The sequence below is a fragment of the Trichosurus vulpecula genome, chromosome X (genome assembly GCF_011100635.1).
Source record: "Trichosurus vulpecula isolate mTriVul1 chromosome X, mTriVul1.pri, whole genome shotgun sequence".
In the NCBI taxonomy this organism is placed as follows: domain Eukaryota; kingdom Metazoa; phylum Chordata; class Mammalia; order Diprotodontia; family Phalangeridae; genus Trichosurus; species Trichosurus vulpecula.
In genome coordinates, this window is record NC_050582.1 from 24970115 (window position 1) to 24995161 (window position 25047).

The 25047-nt window shown below is 38.0% G+C and overlaps 1 protein-coding gene across 1 annotated transcript in view; it reads left to right on the forward strand.

Annotated features, from left to right (window-relative positions):
- The window catches only part of ATRX (ATRX chromatin remodeler), a 193547-nt gene that overhangs the window by 144185 nt on the left and 24315 nt on the right, over positions 1-25047 (forward strand). The window contains 3 exon segments of the mRNA XM_036740010.1: positions 9001-9109; positions 11899-12076; positions 13516-13710. Coding sequence (XP_036595905.1) covers positions 9001-9109; positions 11899-12076; positions 13516-13710 — 482 coding nt within the window.

Consider the following 25047-nt stretch of genomic DNA (forward strand, 5'->3'; position numbering starts at 1 on the left):
GTGGGATTTGGATATGAAATACTTTTATTATATGGATAACAGTGATCACACTGATTTCACAATTATTTCCTAAGACCAGATGATAACATTTGTTGTAGCCAAAGGAATCCTATTAGAGAGACTGCTATTCTGGGACCTTGTCTGTCTTTGGGTATTTCTGTGGTACCATTTACATCACTTGTATCAAACCTCAAATAGAAAGGAAGACCACTAATCCATATATAAGGGTGCCTCCCGGCACATGTTGACTTAGAAAACCACATAGTAACATTATCTATGTTCTATTGTATTTTTGTTTTGTTAAATATTTTCCAACTACATTTTAATCCTGATTCTGGTAGAACTCAGGAGTGTCGTGGGCTGTGTGTTTGACACGTCTGATTTACACTGTTCGAAATCATTGTGGCCTATTTAAAAATTGCTCAGTGATGACATTGACCAGCCTTTGTATTAATATAGCAAGTATTTATACAGAATGGCTGTTTTAGTAGTGCCTTTAATCATTCGCTTCACAATATCCTTGTAAATGTAGGGTGAAATCCTGCTTCATGAACAGTTGAAATAGACTGACTATAAGTGGGAGGTTGGGGATGAGCAGTGATTTTTATTCATTCATTTGCTGTACACTAGACCAGGTGTCAGCAACATTGTAGCCCCAAGTGCTGCTCACCCCTGAGGCTATGCAATCCTGTCGGATTATGGTGGCAGGCATAAGACACAGGCAGGAGCAAAATGGAGAGATGATCCAGGCAAATAGAGTGGAGGAGCACTGTGTACTGTCAACAACAGTTGCCTCAAGTGCCTTATTTTGCCTACACCTGGACTAGCCATGTTCCCTTTCATAAGATAGTTAAGAGTTTTTCTAGCATGTGACTTTAATGTGGTCACACAGATTTTTTCTATTGGATTAGTCCTTGTTTTTCTCTGTTTGCATATCATTTGAAAAAATATTGTGCACTTTATGCAACAACAAAACCCAATAAATGTGCATTTAAAGCTATTAACACATTAAAATTAATTTCTCTGTTCAATTTGTATGTAACAGATTATTCCTTATCATTGGCCTGGCCACACCTTAATGTCTCAAAAAATTTTGATACTTTGTGTTTCATTTTTTTAAAAGTAATGTGTAGCAATTAATTTGTAATTAAATTTTGGTTTCTTTAGTTTGACAAATAAAAATAGTATCCTCTTTGACTAGATATTAGTATGTGTCTTCCTTAAAATAAAAATTTCTGGGCTTAAGGGAGAAGTTTACTGACCCTAATGAAATGTGCTGCACTTATCTTTGTCCCTTATTTATGCCCTGCTAGTCTTGATTCACTTCTGTTTTGGTGTGTACCTTCCCTTGTATAGTTAAAATCATTGTGTTCGTGATGCCTCTTTCTGCTTTCTTCACTTAACATGTCACATAAGTTTTCCTAAATATCATTATATCCCTCATTTATCGTTCGTAGTGGCACTGCAGTGTTCCATTATGCGTATAACCATTTTATTCAGCTATTCTCCTAACTGTTGGACATTTATGCTGTTTCCAATCCTCTGTGATTACGAATACCACTACTATGTATATGTTTATAAACACATATGATTTTTGGACAGATTACATTGTCTTCAATAACCCATTTAGGGGATCTTCACAGTACTAGGATTATTGAGCTCCAAAGGTATGACTTTTTATGATCCCACCTCAATATTTCATCTACAGAGTTACAATAATGTCATGACAATTGAGTTGAGCTTTTTAAAGCAATATGAAGTTACATAAAAGGTATAATGTACAAAGTAATATATTAACTAGTGCTTTTGTACGGTATTTCAGTGTGTTGGTAGAAAACTATTCATCACATGCCATTGCAGGAAATGGTGACACCCTACTTTTTGATCACTTTTCTTATTTAAATTATGTAATCAAAGAGAAGATTATCTCTTCACTTTCATCTCTCATATTTTTGTGTGCAGTGGTCCATTTTAAGTTTTGTGAAAGCAAAATTTTAGGTAGCAACTGAAATGTAATGGGTTTGTTTTTTCCTGTAACTTACAAATCACTGGACTTTTTTATGTGCTTTATTGTGATAAGGGAACAACTCCCTTCCCAAGTGAATGTTATCTCTTATTTTTTTTTCTGTGTGCTTAAAATACTTTGGATATTGTCAAACTGTAGAGAGAGGGTCCTGGAAGACCACCTGGAGGCATTCATTAATGAGGACTTGAAGTATTGGGATAGTTCTAGGAATTTGACCAGGGAAGGGTTTGTTTGTACATTGGGCAGACATTGGAATGTGTGTGGAAGCCAGTGTAAAGTGCCTTTTGGATGGAGAATAGAGCCTGTGAAAGAATTTTGAGAAGTCTAGAACAGTGGGCTGGAGCCAGATTTTTTTTTTAAAGTCTTGCATAGTGCATTGTACACAGTAGGCACTTAATAAATGTTAAATGATGTAGCCGTGATATAGACAAGTTGTGGGGGAAAATGGCACCTGTCACAGAAGCCTTGGTGATGTTTGACCTAGCTATCAGCTTAGAATCGTGGTGAAGAAGCTCAGCTTTACTACTAGCTGCAATCAGCCTTAAGCTATCTAGTCAGTGTGTGCAGGCAAACAAAACTAGAAAGAAAAATGAGTCTGGGGGTGGGAGGCAGAGTTTGGAGTTTAGAACCAAATCTACTGCTAGGCGTCCATAATAGACATCTTCAGAGAGTCAGATAAGGATGTGCTAAACTGTACCTTCCTTATTCATATTGTCAAGAGCCATAATATGACTTACAGACTAGGGGAAAGAGCCAAAGATCTCACATGGTAATTAGCCTAGGAAACAGGTTCTGGAAGGGACCAAGAATATCATTGAAATTGCAGGTCTGACACAAATCTTCCTCAGACTATTACTCCAAGTAACTCTCTAGCTTCCCTTCCTGGCATCTACCCCACACAGGGTTGAGATAGAGAAAAGGACACCAGGTCTATAGGCAGATGTTTTGCTAACCAGGAAAGTACATAGGTAATAATTAAGTTAGCATAAAATCTTGTATTGAGTACATTTATTTGTTTTTCTTTCCTTTGTATTTCTTTTGGTTCCATAACAAAGCTCCCTTTGAGAAATTTCAGCCCTGTCTTCCCCAAACTGCCTGAAAAAGGTGTTTTCTCACACTTTGGTCCAGTTAGAAAGGGGGGATCACTCTCCCCATAGAGACGTCAGCTAACAGTGGCAAGAGGAATGATGAGCTGCCTGAGATTACAAGAAGGAGCTCAGGCCTCTGCTGGTGAAAGTTCAGGAGGGGAAGAGTTGAGGATTGCTGGGATCCTTGTTGTTTTCTCTCCTTTTTGCGATTTATACATTGGAAATTTGAGTTTTCCAAAGAGATCCATGATGTATGTTATCTACACAAGAATCCCCCTTTTCCTGGAATGCACCCTCTCCTCATCTTTACCTTCTGAATCCTTATCTTCATGGCACAACTCCTGTTTGAACCGTTCACTGATTTCTCTCCTCTCCCCAAGGTGCTAATGCTTGTCTCTCCCTTCACATTATCTTAGACTTGCTGCTCTGTGTCCGTACTGTATTTTCCCCACAGAACATAAGATCCTTGAGAGCAGATGACTTTTAATCTTTGAACTCCCAGCACCTAGCACAGTACCTTACACATAGTAGGTGCTTTAAAATTTGTTTAGTTGAATATTGCAGAAAGATGAAAGGTTATAAAACTTGAAAAAATATTCAGAGCAATGACAGTGATTGTGTGTGTGTGTGTGTGTGTGTGTGTGTGTGTGTGTAGTACTTCATTGGTGTTCATTATGGTCTTTAATTGGTTTAAATTCCACTATGTAACAGTAGTTCGGAGAATTATATTTTACGTGAGTGAATAGTAAGTAATTCATCCCAACAGGCTTTGCTACTTCATCTAGGAACTACATCGGTTTTCTTTGATGGTACAGTAGAGTTTGTTTTGTATAAATAAACCTTGACCTCTAGGAGGGGAAAAACAAGTTTAGTTAGTTAAAGAGTGATTTTTGCTTCTTTACTTCTGGTAAGAAGTAACCATAGCCTAATTAAACTCAAACAGGCCTTATAAATTTTAAGTGCCACATGATTAAGACCTTGATTTTTCAAAATTCTCTTTCAAACATTCACTTAAGTATGACCATTTGTAAGTGTCTGCAGTTACAGTAACTGGAAAAATGCTGACTCTAAAGATCAGTTAGACAACTCCAGTTAGTGATGCATAATGCCTAAAGATTAAATGAAGAAATTATCTTTCATGCTAAACTTGATGAATGACTTTGTTAAAAACATGCTTGAAAATCCCATCGTCCAAGAGTATGAATGCTATACAGTTTTGGAAATGCTAACCATATATCCCAGCGTTACTTTGGCTTAAGAGGCCATTGGGTAGATCCAGAGTCAGGAAGAACCGAGTTCCATTCCTGAATTAGACACTCGCTAGCTGTGTGACCCTGGGCAAGTCACTTAACCTATTTGCCTCAGTTTTCTCATCTGGAAGGTAGAGATAATATTAACATCTACCTCTCAGAGTTAATCATGAGGATCAATTGAGATAATAATTGCAAAGCACATTGCAAACTTTAAAGTGCTATGTAAATGCTAGGTATTATCATTGTCATCATTAAGAGGTATAAAATCTTTTTATCATGCTTTGAAAATTCCAAAAGTTTTTTTTTTCAGAAGTCATTCAGTCATTACAGGGTTGGTTTGCTTTTGTGGGAATTTAGGAGCAAAGTTAGAGATAATTTTAAAAAATATATCAAAGTTCAGTTTTAAATGCAAGGGGCGGGAGGGTTCGTAGATCTTTAGATGAAAGAAAATCAAGGAAAATGAACCAGACAGTTGTTTGAGAACCTCACTGTTTCAAATCTAAAGGTTTTTTAAACTGATCAAGTTTGACTGGATTTAGAGCTTTGCAGGTTTTCCAGGTTAATTGAGAAGAGAAAACACAACATGGAACGATGCATACACTCTCTAAAACACTTCACTTTCAAGAACTTGTTTCCAGGCCTGCACTCATTCCAGGATGTGGATTCTCTTCTGGCCTTTGTCAGGGGTGTTCCTGTCTTTCTTCCCACTCCCTGAACCACACTGTCCTGATTGAGGTGGTTCTTCTTTCTTGCCTCCCTGCTGACCAGACCATGAGATCCTTAGGATCATAACCCTTCCTTCAGTAAGGCCTAAGCCAGGGGTGGGGAACCTGCAGCCTCGAGTCCACATGTGGCCCTCTAGGTCCTCAAGTATAGCCCTTTGACTGAATCCAAATTTCACTGAACAGATCCCCTTTTCTTTTTTTGCAGGGGGGAAGGCAGGGCAATTGGGGTTAAGTGACTTGCCCAAGGTCACACAGCTAGTAAGTGTGTCAAGTGTCTGAAGCCGGATTTGAACTCAGGTCCTCCTGACTCCAGGGCTGGTGCTCTACTCATTGAGCCACGTAGCTGCCCCGACAGATCACCTTAATAAAAGAATTTGTTCTGTAAAACTTCCACTCAGTCAAAAGGCTGCACCTGAGGACCTAGAAGGCCACATGTGGGCCTTGAGGTTACAGGTTCTCCACCTCTGGCATAGAGCCTAGCTAACCTTTGACAGGCGTATGCCTGCCAGCTATGCCAAGGTGATTGAAAACTCCCCGCAGTGCCCAACCCCCTTAGGGTTTGTTAATTAAGGTATTGGCATAGAATTCATAAAGGCTTTGAAGTTTCAAAGCTCACTGTCTACCAGGAATATTTTCTTTATCATATATTTCATTTTATCCTTTCAGATGTTCTAGAATGTAGCACAAACCATTTGTGTTGGCAATTCTAGGCTTCCAGTTGAATGCTAAACAATAAGGAAATTAAGTTTTGTTCTGGCATCTCTGAACCACCCAAAGTGGAGGCCATGGTGGGCAGTATTCAGACAAGCTTTTCTCTACATATCAAATGGCCTAATAAGTTAGGAGAATGACCAGTGACCATTAAAAGAGTACTTCCAAACCTTTCTCAAATGGACCTAGCTCCTCTCACACCCTTCTATAACCTACCTCTTGTGGAAAAGGAACACCTGAGTTGCTCCCCACTGGCTCACTTCCATAAACGTGTCTTCTCTTGAGGCCATTTTGGACAATTGCCTTGTTGAGGGGGGAGGAGGGAAGGCAGAGCTGTTCCCCCTGAAGTTATCCTTTTATAGTTTAGGTATATTCCAGCTTCCCTTAGTAGTTATTTATGGCTCTGTCATTGTAAGTTAATCTGTACAAACCCTTTTCAAATCCATTTTTATTTCTCGGCCACATCTTGTGTTAATGCATTCCCCATTATGTGAAGTGGTGCTTCCTCTTGTTTTCCCCCAAATTCTGTTTGGCCTGTTATTACATTGCAGCATCCCCATCCCCCAAATTTATTTTTAGATCCCTCCATCAGAACCTTTCATTATCTATTTCTTGAAATGGGGCAAAAAAGGATTATACAGGACTAAAGTTGAAGGCACATCATATTTAATATGAAAATAGTAGAATGTTTTCTCTTGGTTTTCTAATCTCCTTCCTGACTTGGAAGGCTTTTTGGATACAGGCACATTGGACCAATCAAGTTTAGAGTATTTAACTCTATATTTGATACATTGTGCTTGCCCAGTTAAAATTCATTTGCCATTTTCTTGTTCATAAGCTTTCCCTATAGTATAGCAGTCCCTGAAAAATTTAAATGTCATCATTGGAGACACTTAGAAATTTTGCTGTGTCCCTCCCACAACCCTTCCCCACACACACATACACCACTTTCTCTCAATTAGCTCTTGGTAATATAGGAGAGGCAGACTTTTGTTACCAGTACTAGGTGATGAAAGAGGACATTGTAAGCTATCTCTCACCACTAGAGGGATGAGAACAATTAGTAGATGGAACTCATGAAATGGAGTAATAGACGGCACCATTCCCATACCCCCTAAACTTCACTCCTTTGGGAGCATATAATTGTGCTTGTGGTATGGGGCTTCTATCAGAGCAGCATAGGAACAGGGTGACTGCTCCAAGAGTAGGCATGTGCCTCTTAGTTCCTCAGTGCATGTCTAAAACAGGCATTAACCAAAGACGATTCAGGCTTTGGGAGATGGTCTTCCAGTTGTGATCATTATCAAGGAGAGAAAAATCATTGCCTTTCTGATGATAAAAAGTAGGATTGGTGTAGGTATTAATCCATATCATTCATATATACATGTTATATAGTAAGTATGTGTGTATATTTAATATGTGTGTATGCATAGATTACCTTTTGAAGAATTGTTGAAAGGATGATGATTTATTGTTGCTAAAAAGAGGTTAGAATTTTTAAAGAAATAGTTTATTTTTTCTTAAAAGGGTTCCTATCAAGTGTAAATTGCTAATGTCACAAACATTCCATTCCTGAAAGTTAAGAAGTGCTATCATTAAGTTCGATTACCCCAGATACCCATGTGCAATATCATAGATAGGTAAATGCTTAAAAAAATAAAATCTGTATTTTCCATTCATCATTCTTTCATTCATAGAGGTAGGCATATTTGTTTTGTAATATTGATAAGCATTGTTAAAAAAAAATTATTGTAAGTTTGTGATGGGCTACCATTGCATTTTTCTTCTCTTTCAAATTGCCCAAATTCTCCATTCCTTAAGCTCATGTCATGTCCTTCCCTTTTTTGCCCCAAGAAGGAAAGAAAACCTGAATGAAAAAAAATTGGATAAAGTGAATGAATCACTGAGCACTCAAACAAGAAACATGAATATATTCAGCAGAAATAATTAGGAAATGGGCACACAACATAATATGCCAACAGCCTACTAATGTATCTCACTGCCTCAGGTCTCCCCATTCCAATCATCCTACACACAGCTGCCAGATCTGACCATGTCACTTCCCTAATCCGTCAACTTCCATGGCTGCTCCCTATTGCCTAAGTTGCCTAAATTGGTAAAATATAAACCCTTCTGTTTAACCTTTAAAGACCTTTACAACCTGGCCCCAACCTATTTTCCTGGCCTCATTGTGTATCACCCCCTCCCAGTACTCTGCGATTCAGCCAAAATGGCCTTCTCTCTGTTCCTTACACATGACACTCCCATCTCCTGCACCTGTGTTTTTGCATTGCCTGTGCCATATGCCCTATAAGCACTGCCTCCTTTCCTGCACCTCATAGAGTCTCTCTCTTCACTGTTTATTCTCCTTATATTTATTCTGTATCAACTTCTATATGTACTTCTTGTTTCTGCAATAGAATGTAAGCTCCTGGAGAGTAGGATTGTTTGCTTCTTTCTGTTGGCATCCCCAGCACCTAGTACAATGTCTGGCATGTAGTAGGCAATTAATAAATGCTTGTTTATCATTTAGATAGCAATTAGATTCATCAGTTAGTGATATGTTGCTAGCAAACATTTTCTGTTGCTTTGGTTTTCTTATACAATACATCTGGCACTAATAACGAAGAAAATGCTGTCTTGAGAAGGGAATACAGAGGGAATACAAAGCAAATACAACATAAATGTTAATAATACTCCTTTTTTAGATAGGGTTCAATACTCTATCCTAGTAAATCTTGCTTTATGGAGTGCATATGTTCCTGTAGTGCCATGTGTCCATTGAATCTTTGTGAATGTAGTAGGGGAGTTCACTATTTAAGGAAGCCCAGTGAATCCTAGGATTCTGGGATTTAGAGTGGAAAGGGATCTTAGAAGTCATCCCGTCCAACGCCCTCATTTTACACATGAGAACGCTGAGCCACAGAGTGGTAAAGTAACTCAGCCAAGGTCACACAGGCGGTAAGTAGCAGAATCAGTGGAGTGGTTAAATGAAGTATCCTTTCGTAATTAAACAAAACATCTCCCCCCCCCCCCCCATCCCCAATTTGTCTGAGTTCACATTTAAAGTTGTATTTGCATGAGCCACCATTAAGGGCCTTTAGGCAACTTTTGTGAATATATAAAGTAAATATGCTATGACTGCTTACCTAATGACTACATAGTTTCACTTGTTTTCTTATTTGTTAAATTACTAGGGGAGGGAAAGTGGTTTCGAAATATTGACTACTATCGTTTGGATGGCTCTACTACTGCACAGTCAAGGAAGAAATGGGCTGAAGAATTTAATGATGAGACAAATGTGAGGTAAGAAATCATTCATGATGATATTATGGTAAAATAGTGTACTTCTCTGTATTGAGGAGAATGACTTGTATACATATCAGCTGCAGAAGATTGGCTTATAGCTACTAGAGATGTACTCTTTATTCATAGTAAGTAGAATCCAATTACTTTTGAAATGAGATAAACATGCTGTCAGAAAAACCTGGACTTACATGAACTGATGCAAAGTGAAGTGAACAGAACCAGAACATTGTTTGCAGCAATAGCAATATTGTTCAGTGACTTAGCTTTTCTCAGCAATACAAATTCAAGACAGTTCTGAAGGACTTATGTTGAAAAATGCCATCCACCTCCAGGTATATCATCCAGAGCTGATGCAGTCTGAATGCATAGCAAAGCATTCTTTTCCTTTACTTTCTTTTATTTTTCTTGGGGTTTTTTTGTCTGTTTTCTTTCACAATATGACTAACATGGAAACGTTTTGTGTGACTGCACATGTATAACCTATATCAAATTGCTTGCCTTCTCAATGAGTAGGGATAGGGAGGAAGAGAGGGAGAGAATTGGAAACTCAAATTTTTTAAAACAAGTGTTTAAAATTGTTTTTACATAGAGTTGGGAGAAAAAATAATTTTTTTTTAAAAGAAAGAAATGAGATCAACAAAAACTGATTAAAGGGTTAGGAAATAGACCCTTTGAGAAGATTAATAGAAATTGGGTTTTTTCATTTACAGAAAAGGTAAATGAAGACTTAATTTCTTTGAGTGACTGAATATGTATGCTAAACATGTTTATTATCACCATAAGAAAGAATTTGCATGAGAATAAAAATATATCAAAGCAAGAGATATTTTAGATAGCTCTGAAGAAAGGTCTTTGGATTAGGGTTTATGCTGTAGCAGATCTTTCAGAAGAGCCAAGCCAGTTTTTCACAAGCTCTGTGGTTATATAATTTAACCATTGGATGTGTATTTTTTCTTTATGATGATTCCATTGTTGGCCATGGTTTTTTTAAAAAAACTTTTATTCATACTTTTGCTACAGTCATTGCACCTGCTATAGATATACTAGCCTTATTCCAACTATTCAAAATCTAACTATAGTGCTTTAAGGTTTACAAAATGCTATATGAATGTAAGATTATTATTTTACCTGAAAAATCTTGGGGTCATTTTAAATTGAGGGCTAGAGTCAATCCTATATTCCCTGAAGCAATTGCAAAGGCACTTTAAGGATACATTTCTTCAAAATTGGAAGTATAAAGACAAATGACGTAAGTAGTCTGTTGACAAGCTTTTGTTAAGTTCCTACTGTGTGCCAGGCACTGTGTTAAGCACTGGGGATACAAAGAAAGGCAAAAGACTGTCCCTGCTCTGAGGGAGCTCACAGTCTAACAGGGGAGACAACATGCAAATGGGATACAGACAGGATAAATTGACAATAATCATCAGAGAGAAGACACTAACATTAAGGCAGATCAGGAAAGGCTTCTTGTTGTAGGTGGGACTTCAAATATCATTTCAATAATACCAGAGGTAGAGATGAACAGTGAGAGGATTCTAGGCATGGAGGACAACCAGTAAAAATGATTAAGAGTCAGAAGGTGGAGTATCTTGTACGAGGAATAGCAGGAAGACCTGTGTCACTGTTGATAATTAAGATGTAAGGTGACTGGAAAAAGAGGGCAGAACAAGTTATAAAATGATTCAAACACCAAACAAGATTTTCTGTTTGATCCTGGAGGAGAAGCCACTGCCATTTATTGAGTAGGTGCGAGACATGGTCTGGGAAGGTCACTTTGATAACCAAATGGAGCATGGACCTGAGTGAGGAGAGACTCAGGCAGGGAAACCAATCAATAGGTGTTTGCAGTAGTTTAAGCATGCGGTGATGAGGACCTATGTTTTAGTAGTTGCAATATCAGAAGAGAGAAGGGGGTACATACAAAAGATGTTGTGACAGTAGAATCAATAGGACTTAACAGCAGATTGGCTATAGGGAGATGAGAATGTGAGGCCTTGCCACCTGGGTTGTGAGTCTCAGCAATTTCGAGGATAGTGGTGCTGTTGACCGTCATAACAGTAATTTCTTCAAAGCATATAGAACATTTTGCCCATTTTTCCATCCAGCCATAAAAATTATCTGAATTCAAATTCATAATTGTGAATTTCATCCTATCTGTGAATCGCCCAAATCAGTTTCTAAACAAGTTTGAATACATTACTCCTCTCCTTTTCCTCAGTGTCTACATTGAGTAATTCCCATACTGACTATGTTAGAAATTAAGTTCTTATGGTCATCAGCTTTGGTGACTGCATATGCATTTGTGCACAATTGTTTTACTTAAGTCCATAATTAAATGGTATTATACATTTCAGTAATTTGTTTGATCATTTAAAGATAATCATTTTATCAGTTTTCCAGGTGTTATCTGAAACATCACATGCAGTATGTGCTATTAATTTTTAAGTTAAAATGCTCCAGGCAAAATATGTATAATTTAGGTTATAATTTAAATATTCAGAAACTATGCAAGGAAATTACCAAATAAAATCTTCAAACCAACGAAAAATGCATTACGTCTGGCCTAAGCCAGAATGTACTTTATTTACTCTTCCCGTCCAAACCATTGGTAACTTAGACTACACTACAGTATCTCCTTTTTTAGATTTAGCATGCTTCACAAAGTTTCCAAATTTCCAAAGCTTCTGATCTTTTAAAAGACTGTGCTACAACAAAATTTCATCTCATAAGTAATAATCTCACCAAAAAAATTACTAAAACGCCTTTGTCTGTATTTATTTCTCTAGAGGCCGATTGTTTATCATTTCTACCAAAGCAGGATCTCTTGGAATTAATCTAGTGGCTGCTAACCGAGTGATCATCTTCGATGCCTCTTGGAATCCATCCTATGACATCCAGAGCATATTCAGAGTTTATCGCTTTGGACAAAATAAGCCTGTTTATGTGTATAGGTTCTTAGCTCAGGTAAGTTTGAAATGCATCTTTTTTTAAACTACCGAGTTCATAAATATCAAGTGGTAGAAAGACATGGATAGCGTGTGGTCAGTAAAAGTGAACGGTGTCTATATGTGTGAAATAGTGATGAATGCTACTAAAATGCCTCACGTTTGACTGTGAGCAGCAGCTGCTTTGTGCCTTTCTTTGTATCCCCAGTGCTTAGTGTAGTGCCTAGCATCTAGTAAGTGTTTATCAATAAATGGATTTGGACTGACATCTGTTGCGTGTTTCAGTAGTTCTCCGGTGTGCATACTCCTTTTACCAGTACAGAACATTCTTCTGATCTTGTATGAGTCTTTTATGTGACTTTCATGAATTCTCTGGGGTTTTGGTTTGGGATTTGGTGGGGGGGGAGGTGTTTTCCATATCAACTTTTCTGAAGTAGGAAAGATGACCTACCCAATGTACTGGATGCTTTCTTCTCTTGCTTCTAGCGTCATGTGATTATCAATGTAGCATTCAGGTTTCCTGCTCACTGTTATGTTTGACTCTAACAACAACCCTATCTCCTGTTTCAATCATCCATATTGTTGATGATGACTTGGAAAATATACATGAAATTAAAAAAAGCACAAACATACATCAAAGCTGCAAAAGTCAAAATTGCTCTTTCTGGCCATAGGTGGACTTGATTTGTTTATCATTAGTACTTAGATTGGCCCGCTGGGGTGGCTAGCATATGTAAATGATTCTAAAAGTTTGAAAATTCCTACATATTCAGTATTTGTTTTCTTGTTTGTGTATGGTTTCTTACTACTACAGAAAAGCTAAACACTAAACTGATATGGAAAAAAACCAAAGAATTCATTATAAATTATTAAATAGTAGCAGGGTGCACTCTTAAGCCCAAGAATAGAAATGAAAATCGAAAAAATGAATTATTGTTATCAAGAAGGAAATAATTTTATAGGCAATATAAGTACATGATGAACTGTGACTTATAACATTTGTGATAAGGGAAAAAATAAGCACAAATCTGAAGACTGAAGTGACACTCTAGTATAGTCTTGTAGCCTGGAAGCATATTCAGCCCCCTCACCCCCATTAGGGTTAGCTGCTTCTTACCAAAGGTACCATCTCCACCTCTCCCTGTCCCAGGCACCTCCAACTAATAGGTCTCACCAGTATATTTGGTAGAAATTTAAGCAGTTGCTGGTACCAAACCTTCTATCGATTGGCACATCACACTCTTTTCTTTGGCTTTTCAGGAATTTGTCGCAGGGAAGTGAACAGGCAGTATTGCTGGGTCCTAACAAAGACTAGTTTTTTTGTTTAATGCCTGGCATCTTGAGAGTTATAACTATAACAATACTAGCCAGCAACTCCATACTTCCTGTGACTAATATTGATTAAGAATTTTTGTGCTTGTTTTTGTCTTTTGCATCCTTTTCTGTCTTCTTGTATAGGGAACTATGGAAGATAAGATCTATGATCGGCAGGTTACCAAGCAGTCCTTATCTTTCCGTGTTGTTGATCAGCAACAAGTGGAACGTCATTTTACTATGAATGAGTTGACTGAGCTTTATACCTTTGAACCAGACTTGTTAGATGATCCTAATTCTGAAAAGAAGAAGAAGCGGGATACTCCCATGCTGCCAAAGGTAAACGAATTGTTTTCCAGTTAGGTTTTTTTATTTTTTTAAACAAAATGGTCCTGGGAATTTTCATGCATATATAAAAGTAATGGTTATATGAATAAGATTCTGGTTTCTTAAGTTTTCCAAAGAGGATACAGTTGGATATAAAACAAATGGGATTCATGCTTAGATGATTCTAAAAAATAGAAGGAATAAGTCTCCACTGTCAACCAAGGAGGCAACATGGAAAGAAAGCTGATTTTGGAGTCTGATGGCCTGGGTTTGAATCCTGGCTCAATCCCTTGTTATCTGGGTAACCTTGAGCATGTCACCCAACCTCTTTGGAGCTCAATTTTCTCACTAAATGACCTCCAGGGTGTCTTCTCCTTCTAAGTCTGTGGTCTCATAAACCTGATTTAGCTTTCCTTCCTCCTCCCTCCCCCCCCGCCTCCCCCTCCATGGTCTTCTATGGCCAAAGAGGTCCACTTAGTCCTTTAAAGAATTTTTCCAGGGCAGCTAGGTGGCGTAGTGAGTAGAGCACTGGCCCTGGAGTCAGGAGGACCTGAGTTCAAATCCGGCCTCAGACACTTGATACACTTACTAGCTGTGTGACCTTGGGTAAGTCATTTAACCCCAACTGCCTTGCTTTCCCCCCTGCAAAAAAAAAAAAAAAAACGTGTTTCCCCAATTGCTAGTGCTTTATGATTAATATTTATGCTTCCTCCCAAGAAACCATAGTGGTATTGAGAGATGTCAACCAAGAATTTCTCTCAGCACAGGTAAATTATAGCATAATTTATAGCATTTGAAATACTTAACTTTAAACTTCTTACCAGATCAAAAAAATCCAACCTTCTATATAAAGAAGTTTGTGAATAGAAAGAGGAAAGGAAAAGCAGTGCATTATCATTAAATAGACTCCCCAGTAGAGGGCAGAAATCCTTGTAAAACAATACTCTGTGTGAAACTGAAGTAGGCCTTCTTCAGCTGTCACAGAGCAGGTAAAAGCTGATAGGTAAAACAAATGTCACCTTTTATGTAGTGACCAAAGGCATTTTCTCTAAAATTGCATAGGAAATGAAAAATGAGACTGACTTTTTGTGAATTCATTTTCACTTTGTCTCTAATTTTCCCCAAGAAAGTCCGGACTTCATGCACTTTTGTCTATTGTGTATGTTTTTTTCCTTAAAAATTGATGGTCCCATCTTTCTAGTCCCATCTTCATTACAAAAGATGCAGGATATGCTTGGATCTGTTGGTGTGAGCACTTACTCACTCCTCTGCCCTAGATCACCTTAAGTAGCCATAGCATCCCACAACAGCCATATAGTGCAGCCTGTTTGCCTGACGACAGGGTCCCTCTACAACACTCCTGACAAGTGATCATCCGGCCTTTGCTTAAGGACTCCCCCTTGAGTGACAGAGAGCCCAGTGTTCTCCAAGACAATCCATTCCTCTTCTGTAGAACTTCAGTTGTTAGTGTAGTGTTCCTGCCATCAAGCCTATTGTCCCATTTCCCAAATTCAGTTCATGTGTGAACTTGAGGTTTTTGCCATGCTGGCTCCCTTCTTCTGGCTTATTTCCATTGATTGATGCTCTTCTTCAACTCCACACTGTCCTCTACTCTCGAATTCCTTACCCCTTTGTCTTATCTCCACTCTTCCCTTGCCAAAACCCCTGCCTTGAATGATTCTCACCATCTGACTTCTTTATGCCTACTCAAGTTCTGCTGAACAGAGCTGGAGTAAGTCATGTAACTGCTAGCTGAGTAGAGTATAAATTTATGTTATACCACTTCAAATGGGCGGAAACTGCAGCAAGGCTCCCCTTTTATTCCTTCCTAATTGACCTCCTAGCCATCGTACGTTTCCCTCTCCCCAACCTCTCAGCCAGGAATTTTGCCTCATATTTTATTGAGAAAATTGAAGCTACTCAATGTGAGCCCCCTCCTCTTCCATTCTCTTTATATCAAAACCCTTGACATCATCCTTCATTCTTTTCTCCTTTCTCATCGTTTCTAATAATGAATTGACCCTTCTCCTTATCAAGGCCCATCCCTCTCCATGTGCCCTTGACCTCAACCCCCTCCCATACTCTAGCTGATTTGATTACCCTCTCTCTCATCTTCAGCTTCTCCCTATCTATTGGTTCTTCCTCTCCAGCCCATCTCCCATAGCCTTAAAAAAAAAAAAAACAACCTTCACCATTTTCTCAAGGTATTGTCCTGTAGCCCTCCTCTCTTGTTCAGCCAAATTCCTCATCCTCCTTGCCCTCTCTTTTGCATTTGACAGTGTTGACCACCTTTTCCCCCGGTAACTGTCCCCTCTTTGGGTTTTTATGACATTACTCTGTCCTAGTTCTCCTAGCTATCTGACTGCTCCACCTCACTACCACTTACTGTGGATGAACTCCAAAGTTCAGCCTTCCATTCTTTTCTTTCCCCTCTCTACGCTTTGTCTCTTGGTGAGCTCACCAGCTCCCATGAGTTTACTTGTCATCTCTATTCTAATGGCTCACAAATTTATCCATCCAGTCCAGTTCTCTCCCCTGAGCTTGCCTATTGGACATTGCAAGCTACATATCATGCAACATTTTGAAAATGGAACTCCTATTGCCATACTATCTCTCACATCTTGACCCCTTCTCTCTACTCACACAACTTCCATCTTAGTTCAGGCTTTCGTTACTTTTCACCTGGGAATTGTTACCACCCCCTTCTAATGGATCTCCTTTGCCCAAATCTCCCTTCACCCCCAATTCTAATCCATCCTCCACACAGCTGCCAAAGTGATTTTCCTTAAGCTTCGATCTGACCATATTACTCCTCTACTCAATAAACTCCAGTTGCTCCCTGTTGCCCCTGGAATAAAATATAAACTCTTTTGGTATTTAGAGCCATTAATAACTTGGTCCTGACCTAGCACACTCTTGGACCCTGCTAAACTGGCCTTCTTTCTTTTCCCCATGCATGACACTATCTTTGTACTTTAGCATTGACTATCCCCCATGCCTGGAATATAGTCCCTCTTTACCCTTGCCTCATAGATTCAGTTCTCTTCCTTCAAGACTCACGTAGGCACCACCTTCTCCATGAATTCTTTCCTGATCTTCTCAGGTGATTGTGTACTCCCTCTCAAGCTACCTTCTATTTTGAGTCTTTGAATCTTTCTCTTCCTGAGGGTCTTGGCCCAAGTCTCTTTCCTTGTCCAGGCCCTGTCCTTATGTAGCCTCCCAAATCCAATATCTGATCACCGTTTTCTTCAGCACAAGTCCTTTTTGACATATATCTTAGAACATTGTACATTAGCATTTTAGCCTGAGATAACTTGGATTTTCCTTGAATGTAAAATACACCACTTAAATTAGCATGAAACTGCATTAAGATTACATCACTTAAAAATGGAGGTCATATCTAGTAAAATAGCTTTGGCATCTTTCTTCATTGTCTATGTAAATATGTGAAAATCACAGGGAAATAACTTCAGTATAAGTTATTGTTTTTAATTTGAGTTCTGGAACATCTTTAAATATTCTGTGTAGATAGTGATTTTTATGTACAATGATTTTAGTGTGAACTAAATCACTTAACTCATAAATAGGAAATAAAATCTTTGTACGTAGAAACACTTAAATATTTCATTTGAATTGATTGCTCTGTTTTTACTATAGTAAAAAAACATAATCATGAAAATCCTTTTTTCTTTGTTGAACGCCAGAGAATGCTGGTATATTTTCCTCTTTCATGGGGATTTGGTAACATTATTGAATCTTTCTCTCATTTTTTCTAAGCTTCTAGACTAGTTCTCCAAGAGCCCATTCCTGTCAGGATAGCTTTGGACTAGACCACCTACAATGCCCGTGCACCTGTCAAAGGGATTTTGCAAATGTTAAGTGGGTACAGATACTTTAAAAGAAAAGTCATTTGAAAATACTTGAAAATAAACCTGAACAAGTGTATCTAATCCCTTTTAGTGGGAGAGATTTAATAGAAGCCGTATGTCACAGAACTAGACTTCTCCCAAATTCTATCTATATCAATAAACTTTTCTCTCATTCAAAATACTTTGAAATTGTAGTGCCACCAAAAAAGTAATTTAAAATAAGTTCCCTGGGATTTTATATTATTAAAACACATCAAACAACTTTCGAAATCAGTTTGTTTTGTATCTCCCTTTGCCTTCTGTTGTGTTCGTATTTATAGAATTGGTGGGATCATAGCATACTCATGGAAATACTCTTTCATGGGTTTTAGCCCTTTTTAAGACCAAACTCCACATGTTTCAGTTGATAATAGAAAATCATTTAAATTAATTTGGTTTTAAAGATTAGCACAAGTCATCTTGTACATTATTATCATCATCTTCCAAGAACTAATCACAACCATTAGAGACCAATGGAAAATAAAACTATCTCTAATAACTTTAAGCATAATTCTATTAAACAATCTAGTAAAATGCAGAAGAGTGACACGACTTGATAAGAAAACAAAACCCCCCAATCTTTTACTTACAAAATAAACATTCAGGGAAGCAGGAAAAAATTGGCTATCACATGAATCTAAAAAAGCAGGAATTACAATCATATTGTCAGACAAAACAGAAACAAACTTTCAGCATGTAGAAAGGGAAGAAACAAGGAAACCACATTATGCCAAAGGGAACCATAGATGACAAACCAATATCACTATCAAACCTACATGCTCCAAATGTCTTAGCATCTGACTTAATAAAGGAAAAATTACCTGAACTGTAGGGAGACAGAGAGAGACAATACTACAATAGTGGAAGAAAATCACAATGTCCTCTCAGTTTTGGATAAATCTTAACAGAGATAAACAAAAAGGAAACTAGAGAATTGAACAAATTGCTCGAGAAATTCGAGCTAAATGACTTACAGTGTTTTTCAATTTCTTAGCACCACGTCGAACTTTTACGTAAACTGACCACTTATGAGGGCATAGAGATATTACAAACAAAACAATTTTTCAGGGAGAACAAACAAAAACAGTAGACCCAAACAGAGACTGAACAGTAAAATCCTAACTAATGAATAGATGAAACAATAGAAACAGTACTTATGTGAAGGAAAATTATGATTGAAATAACACCAAAATTTCTGGGATGCAACTACAGCAGTCCTCAGAGGAAAAGGCATATCCCTATTGACATACATTAACAAATGTGTTCAAAATTAGCTCATGGCCTGAATGTGCTTTTTTTTAAAAAAATCAGAAAATCAACCAAAAAACCTAATGTACTCACAAACCTAAAGTTAGCACAAATGTGAGATGTTAAAAATTAGAGGTGAAATTCATTAACAGGACACCAAAAAACCCCTAAAAATTATAGAAGCGAAGTTACAGGCTGCAAAATAAACTCTTAAACATCAGCATCATTTCTATATAACAATAATAAGAAAATCCAAGAGGCAAAGATATAAAGGGAAATCCCATTTCAAATAACTTTGCAAAATAGACATACTGTATCGGTCTACAAAAACCCACAAAGTACTTGTACAGATTTAATTCCAAAATCTTCCTTAAATAAAGGTCCAATTAAATAGCTGGACTATGGAATTTAATTAACGGCTTTAATGCTATACCAAATTATCAAATGAATATAGGCTTGATAGAATAACAAAATTAATTTGGAAAAAGAAAATATCTAGAATATCAGGAGAAACATTGAAAAGAGAGAGAATGTGAGGGAATAGAACTTCCAGACATAAGTATTATCAAACAGCAGTTGTTAATGCCATCTAGGAATGGTTACAAAATAGGGAATCAGATCAGTGGAACAGACTAGACAAGGAAGAGTTAGAAAAAAATGAAACTCAACCCAGTGTTCAATAAACCAGAAAATATCAATTACTTAGGGAAGAATTCCGTGTTTCATATAAACTATTAGGAAACTTGTAACACAATCTGGCAGAAATTAAGCTTAGATCAGCACTTTACACCACATTCTACAATGCATTCTAAATAGATACATGACCTTAATAGTAAAGATCTAGTAAAAAGAGGCTTAAAAGAGAATCAGGTCATATACCTCTCACGGCTTTGGGTAAGAGGTGTATTCTTAATCAAGCAAGAGATAGAGGCAATTATAAATGGTTAAATGGATCACTTTCATTACATAAAACTGAAAATCTTCTGTAGACAAAATTAATATACCTGAATAAGAATAGAAGTGGCCAGATGGGGAAAAAAATCTTTGCACCAGATTTCTCTAATAAAGTGTTTTTATTCAAGGTATATTAACAATTAACATCTGTATGATGCATGTGTATGTATACATATACCACAATGAGATATGTTTGTATACTGTCCCATAAGGTCTCACATTATGACACCACAAGCCATAAGCCATTCCAACAGATAAATGGTCAAAGGATATGAATGAATGAACAAAGAATTGCAAACTATTAATAATCATTAAGGAATGCCCAAATCACTAATAATAAAGAGAAATGCAAATCAAAACAACTCTGAAGTTTTACCTCACAACCTGCATATTGTCAAAGATGACAAAAAAATAGGATCATCTCCATTGGAGGAGGTAGAGAAAGATAGGAATACCTGGTGCATCATTAGAGCTATGAATCAGTATAACCATTTTGGAAAATAATTTGGAATTGTGCAGATAAGGTGAATAAACTGTCCATACCCTTAGACCCAGAGATGCCATTAACAGGTTTATACCTCATGGAGAACATTGATAAGAAAGTTCCCATGTGCATCAAAATATTTGTAGCAGCACTTTCTGTGATAAAGTATTCAAAACAAAGATGCCCGTTGATTGGGGAATGGCTAAACAAATCGTGATTCCTGCATATAATGGCATACTACTATGCTGTAAGAAGTTATGGATGTGATGAATACGGGGAAGTATGGAAAGATTGCTAGGAACTGATGCCCATTGATGAGCAGAGATGGGAAAAAAATAAACATGTGCCATAGTGCAAAAGGAAAGAATAACCACACATATGCCCACCAGAATATAATTGCAAAATTGTTTAAAAAAAAAAAAGCATGGTTCAGAAGAAGAGATGAAAAGAAACCGCTCTCCCTTTGCAGAGGTTCAGGAGGACTGTCAGTGTTGTGTGTTGAATGTATTTTCAGATTTCTTTGATGCGTACACCAATTTTTCCCCCTTTTTCTTTTCGTCTTTAAAAAATAGTATTTATGGGATGAGGAAAGGGAGAGATACTGAGGGAAATTATGATCTTTAAAAATATTATCAAAGATGCATTTAAAACAAAAAAATTGAATCTATCATTTTACATGATTAACTTATCCAGCTTCAGTTAAAAAGTAACCTAATGTTCATTAAACTATATCAGCTAGTTGGTTGTTGTTCTGCTTGTCCTTCTGTCTCGAAGAAGACCATAATATCAGGGAAATAATGACTAGGCTTGCTGTTGACTTTGAGCAAGGGAGGGAGGGCTGTGCAAGGTCACCAGCCTCACTTTCTCCTCCAGAGCCATTTGGTCCAGTGGCCTAATGTTCACCAGGACGACTGGAGATGGCCCAGGATGCATTGGGAGACCCTGGCTCTTCCAGGCTAAGGTCTTACTAGTTGATATAGTGGATATATCACAGGATTTGGACTCAGGAACTTAGTAGTTTTGTGACCCCGGGCAAGTGACTTAGCCTCTGTCTTCCTTAGTTTTCTCATCTGTAAAATTGGGACCATGCTATCACCTACCTCATAAGGTTGTAGTGAAGATCAAATGAGGTAACATTCATAAAGTGCTATATAAGTGTCAGTATTATTATTATTCCATGTGTGCTTCTCATTGATGTCATCTTACAGAGATGGCCTGTTTTTAGAGCATGGTGATCAGTGTTTACAAAGCAGTTTTTTTGTTCTGCTTTTTTCATGTTATATTATGGTACAGGTTGAGATAGAGGCTGCAATTTTGGAGTTTTTTCCTCTGCTTCCCTCTCCCTCAATTTGTGCCTATGTGTTTTTCACATCATTGAGGTTTCATTTTAAGAGTACCGGCTGTATTCAGAGGTACCCTAGATTTCAGCTAATAAATACAGCCCACATACTTGTCATTTTTAATAGCCGTATAATATTACATTCTTTTAATATAGCATAGTTTACTTATGTATTGTAGGCCCTTGGGTTTCTGGCAGTAGTGCTGCTGTGAACATTTTTGTAGACATCACCTTTTTTTTTCTTTTGGGATATTGCTTCTCAGTCTATTCCCCATAGTAGAGCTACTGGGTCAAAGTGTATGAATGAATAGTTTTATAGCTCTTGTTACATATTGTCAGCTTGCTTCACACAAAGATTGACTCCAATCAGTAATATCACCAGTAATATCTAAGTGAACGTATTTTTCTGTCTCTCCAGTAACCTTGGGTTTTCTTGTTTTAAACTTTTTTTGTTTCTATGTAAGGATACCTTAGAGATTTAATTTGCATTTCTGAATTCCTTCTGAGGTTGTGGGTTTTGGGACCATTTCCTAACTACCAGATTTCTTGGCCCCAAGTAACTTAACCACCTTGAGCCTCAGTTTCCTCTTAAGTAAAATGAGAGGGTTTGACTAGGTGGACCACCAACTAAGTTTATCGAGCACTTAACTTGGTGAGCTTTATTTTTTTTTCTAACTTTTACAGTTCCTCAAGAGAAGTTACTATGTCTTGTGCTTTCTTTTGTACCTGCTCGGGTGGCTAGACACCTAAAACACATTTGTTGATTTCACTTACAGCCTGTTTTGAAACTCTAGTCTTCTCTGTAACCTTTAATAATATAGGTTTTTGTTAATCCATACAACATCCTTGAAAGGTACTGGTGGAATTAGACCTACTTTATAAGCAGTGAAGCTGAAATGCAGAATAGTCAAGTGATTTGTCCCTTTCAATGGACATGTGGAAAAAGGAGGATTATTAGAGCTTGAAGTTCCTGACTTGGAGCCTTTATTCAGACTGCTGGGTCACTCTACTATCTTAGCACCATTCACCTCCATTGCTTACTGTTTCTTAAATCCCCTTAGTATATTTTCTTGAAATTTAATAGCCTCCTACTCCTGTGAACTCCTTCTCTGCTGTATTGATTTCAGGGCTTCCAAAATCATGAAGACTGTAGCTCTGCCCATCATTGGTTGCTGAAAAATTATTGGGGGACCCAAATTTATTCTACTAGCATGGGTCTGGCTTTAGCAACCTCAAACCTAGATTTGTAGCAAATGCTTATGTATTGTCTAGCTCCTGACTAGCTACTTTTTAATAGGTAAGGAAATATATAAAGTCTGTTAAAATTTATGCAAATTATGTTGAGGAAAACACCTTTTCTAATAATAGCACTTATGAATTACTTAGCAATCAGAGATTAAAATCTTGGACAAGGTCATATTTCATAATATGACTAAGGGGGTGTTTTGTTCCTTTAAAGCACTGTGTACACAGCCTAAGCACTACACCTTTTAGCAAGAAAACAAAAGCCAGTAAAACTAGTATAGAATTCTCAAACTTCCCCTTTTCCATCCCTGAGCTATCTCCATCATTTTAGCTGTGGACTGCTTGTTGGCAATTAGAGAGAAAACAAAATAAGGCTTGAAACTGAAGTGAGGCTTTAGATTTCCTCCTCTCTCTCCCCATTCAGCTTGAATACCTCAAAACCAGGTGACTAAACAAAGATGTGTTTGTTTGGTTTTATTGCCCTCCACATAGTAAGATAAGGTTTTTCCATTGGTGATTCTTAATACTAGTATGAAACACATAATAGTGGAAAAAATTGATATAAAGTATAAAGCAGCAAGCAAAATTTTTTAATTTCAGGAAATTTCCTCAAACTACTGAGAATAATATTTGAAAAGTTCCTATTTGTCTGGGAACAACATGATGCAATAGAAAGATCAAGATTAGAATTCCATTTCTGGTACCTGTGTGCTCTTGGGCAAGTGACTTCCCATCTGTGGGCCTCAGAGAGCAGGCTTTTATTAACACTTGCTATGTGCCAGGCACTATGCTAAGCCCTGGGGTTACAAAAAAAAGGGCAAAAGCATGATCTTTGCCCTCAAGCAGCTCCCAGTCTAAGGAGGGATACAATATGCAAGTGGATACACACAGGATATATACAAGGTAATGGGGGCTGGGGGCTGGCTTTGCTAAAGGGGGACCAGGAAAGACCACCTGCAAAAGGTAAAATTTGACCTGAGTCTTAAAGTAAGCCAGGAAGTAGAGAGGAAGCCAGAACATTCTAGGCATGGTAGAAAGACAGTGAAAAGTCATCAAGTCAGAAGATGGAGTATTGTGTGAGAATAGCTCTTCAGTAGCCAGTATAGTGGAATCTACAGTGGAGGAGGGGAGGGGCCAGGTTGTAAAAGACTGTAAATGTCATGTAGAGGGCTTTATATTAGATCTTAGAGGTAACAGGGAGCCACTGGAGTTGATTGAGTAGGGGAATAACGTGGTCTGACATACTCTTTAAAAAAATCACTTTGGCAGCTGAGTGAAAAATGGGTTATGATGTGATTTGAGGTAGGAAAACAAACCAGATAGCTATTGTAGTAGTCCTGGCAGGAGATGATGAAGGCCTGTGCCCGAGTGGTAGCAGTGTGAGTAGAAAGTAGGTGTTTACAAAAAGAAGGGAAGAAAGGAAGGAAGAATGAGAGAAAGAGAAAGAAAATAATGTGTATAAAGAAATGTTGTGAAGGTGGAAATGACAAGACTTGACAATGGATTGGTTATGTGGAGTGGGTTCAAGTGAGGAGTACTAGAGGGTGACACCGAGGTTTTGAGCCTGGTAACCGGGAAGGAAGGGAAGGGTAGGAGGGTGGAGTGTGTGGATGAGTTCAGTTTTGGACATATTTGCGATGTCTATAGGATATCCAATTCAAAATGTCTTAAAGGCAGTTGGTGACATGGGACTGGAGCTCAAGAGACACTGGGCTGGAGGGGTGTGGGGTATGTGTGATCTGTAAAAAGAGGAGAGTCGGGCTAGACGACCCTCTTGGTTCCCTTACACCTGTAAATGCTGCTGGGTGGGAATGAACAGTTCATGCCAGCATCAGCCTCCCCCCTCTGCTGCATCGTGGAGTACTTCCCCAGTTCAAGCTATGGGCTGGTTAACCTACAGTTCTGGGAGCCTAGCCTGAATTCTGCATTGGCCAAAGTGGTCCCCAAGTGGCAAATCTAAATGTTTAAGCCAAATCACAAATCCAGAACTCAAATCAGTCACACTAATTTGCCAAACCAGGCACTAATGGAATTGAATCCTAAAATTCTCCCCATCCCCCAAATAGAATTTTCTTAATTTAAAAATGTTAAGTACTTCAGAGATTCGAAATTCCATCATTGTGAGTACTCCACCCCCCCCCCCCCCCCCCCCGCTGATGCAGGTGGCTCCT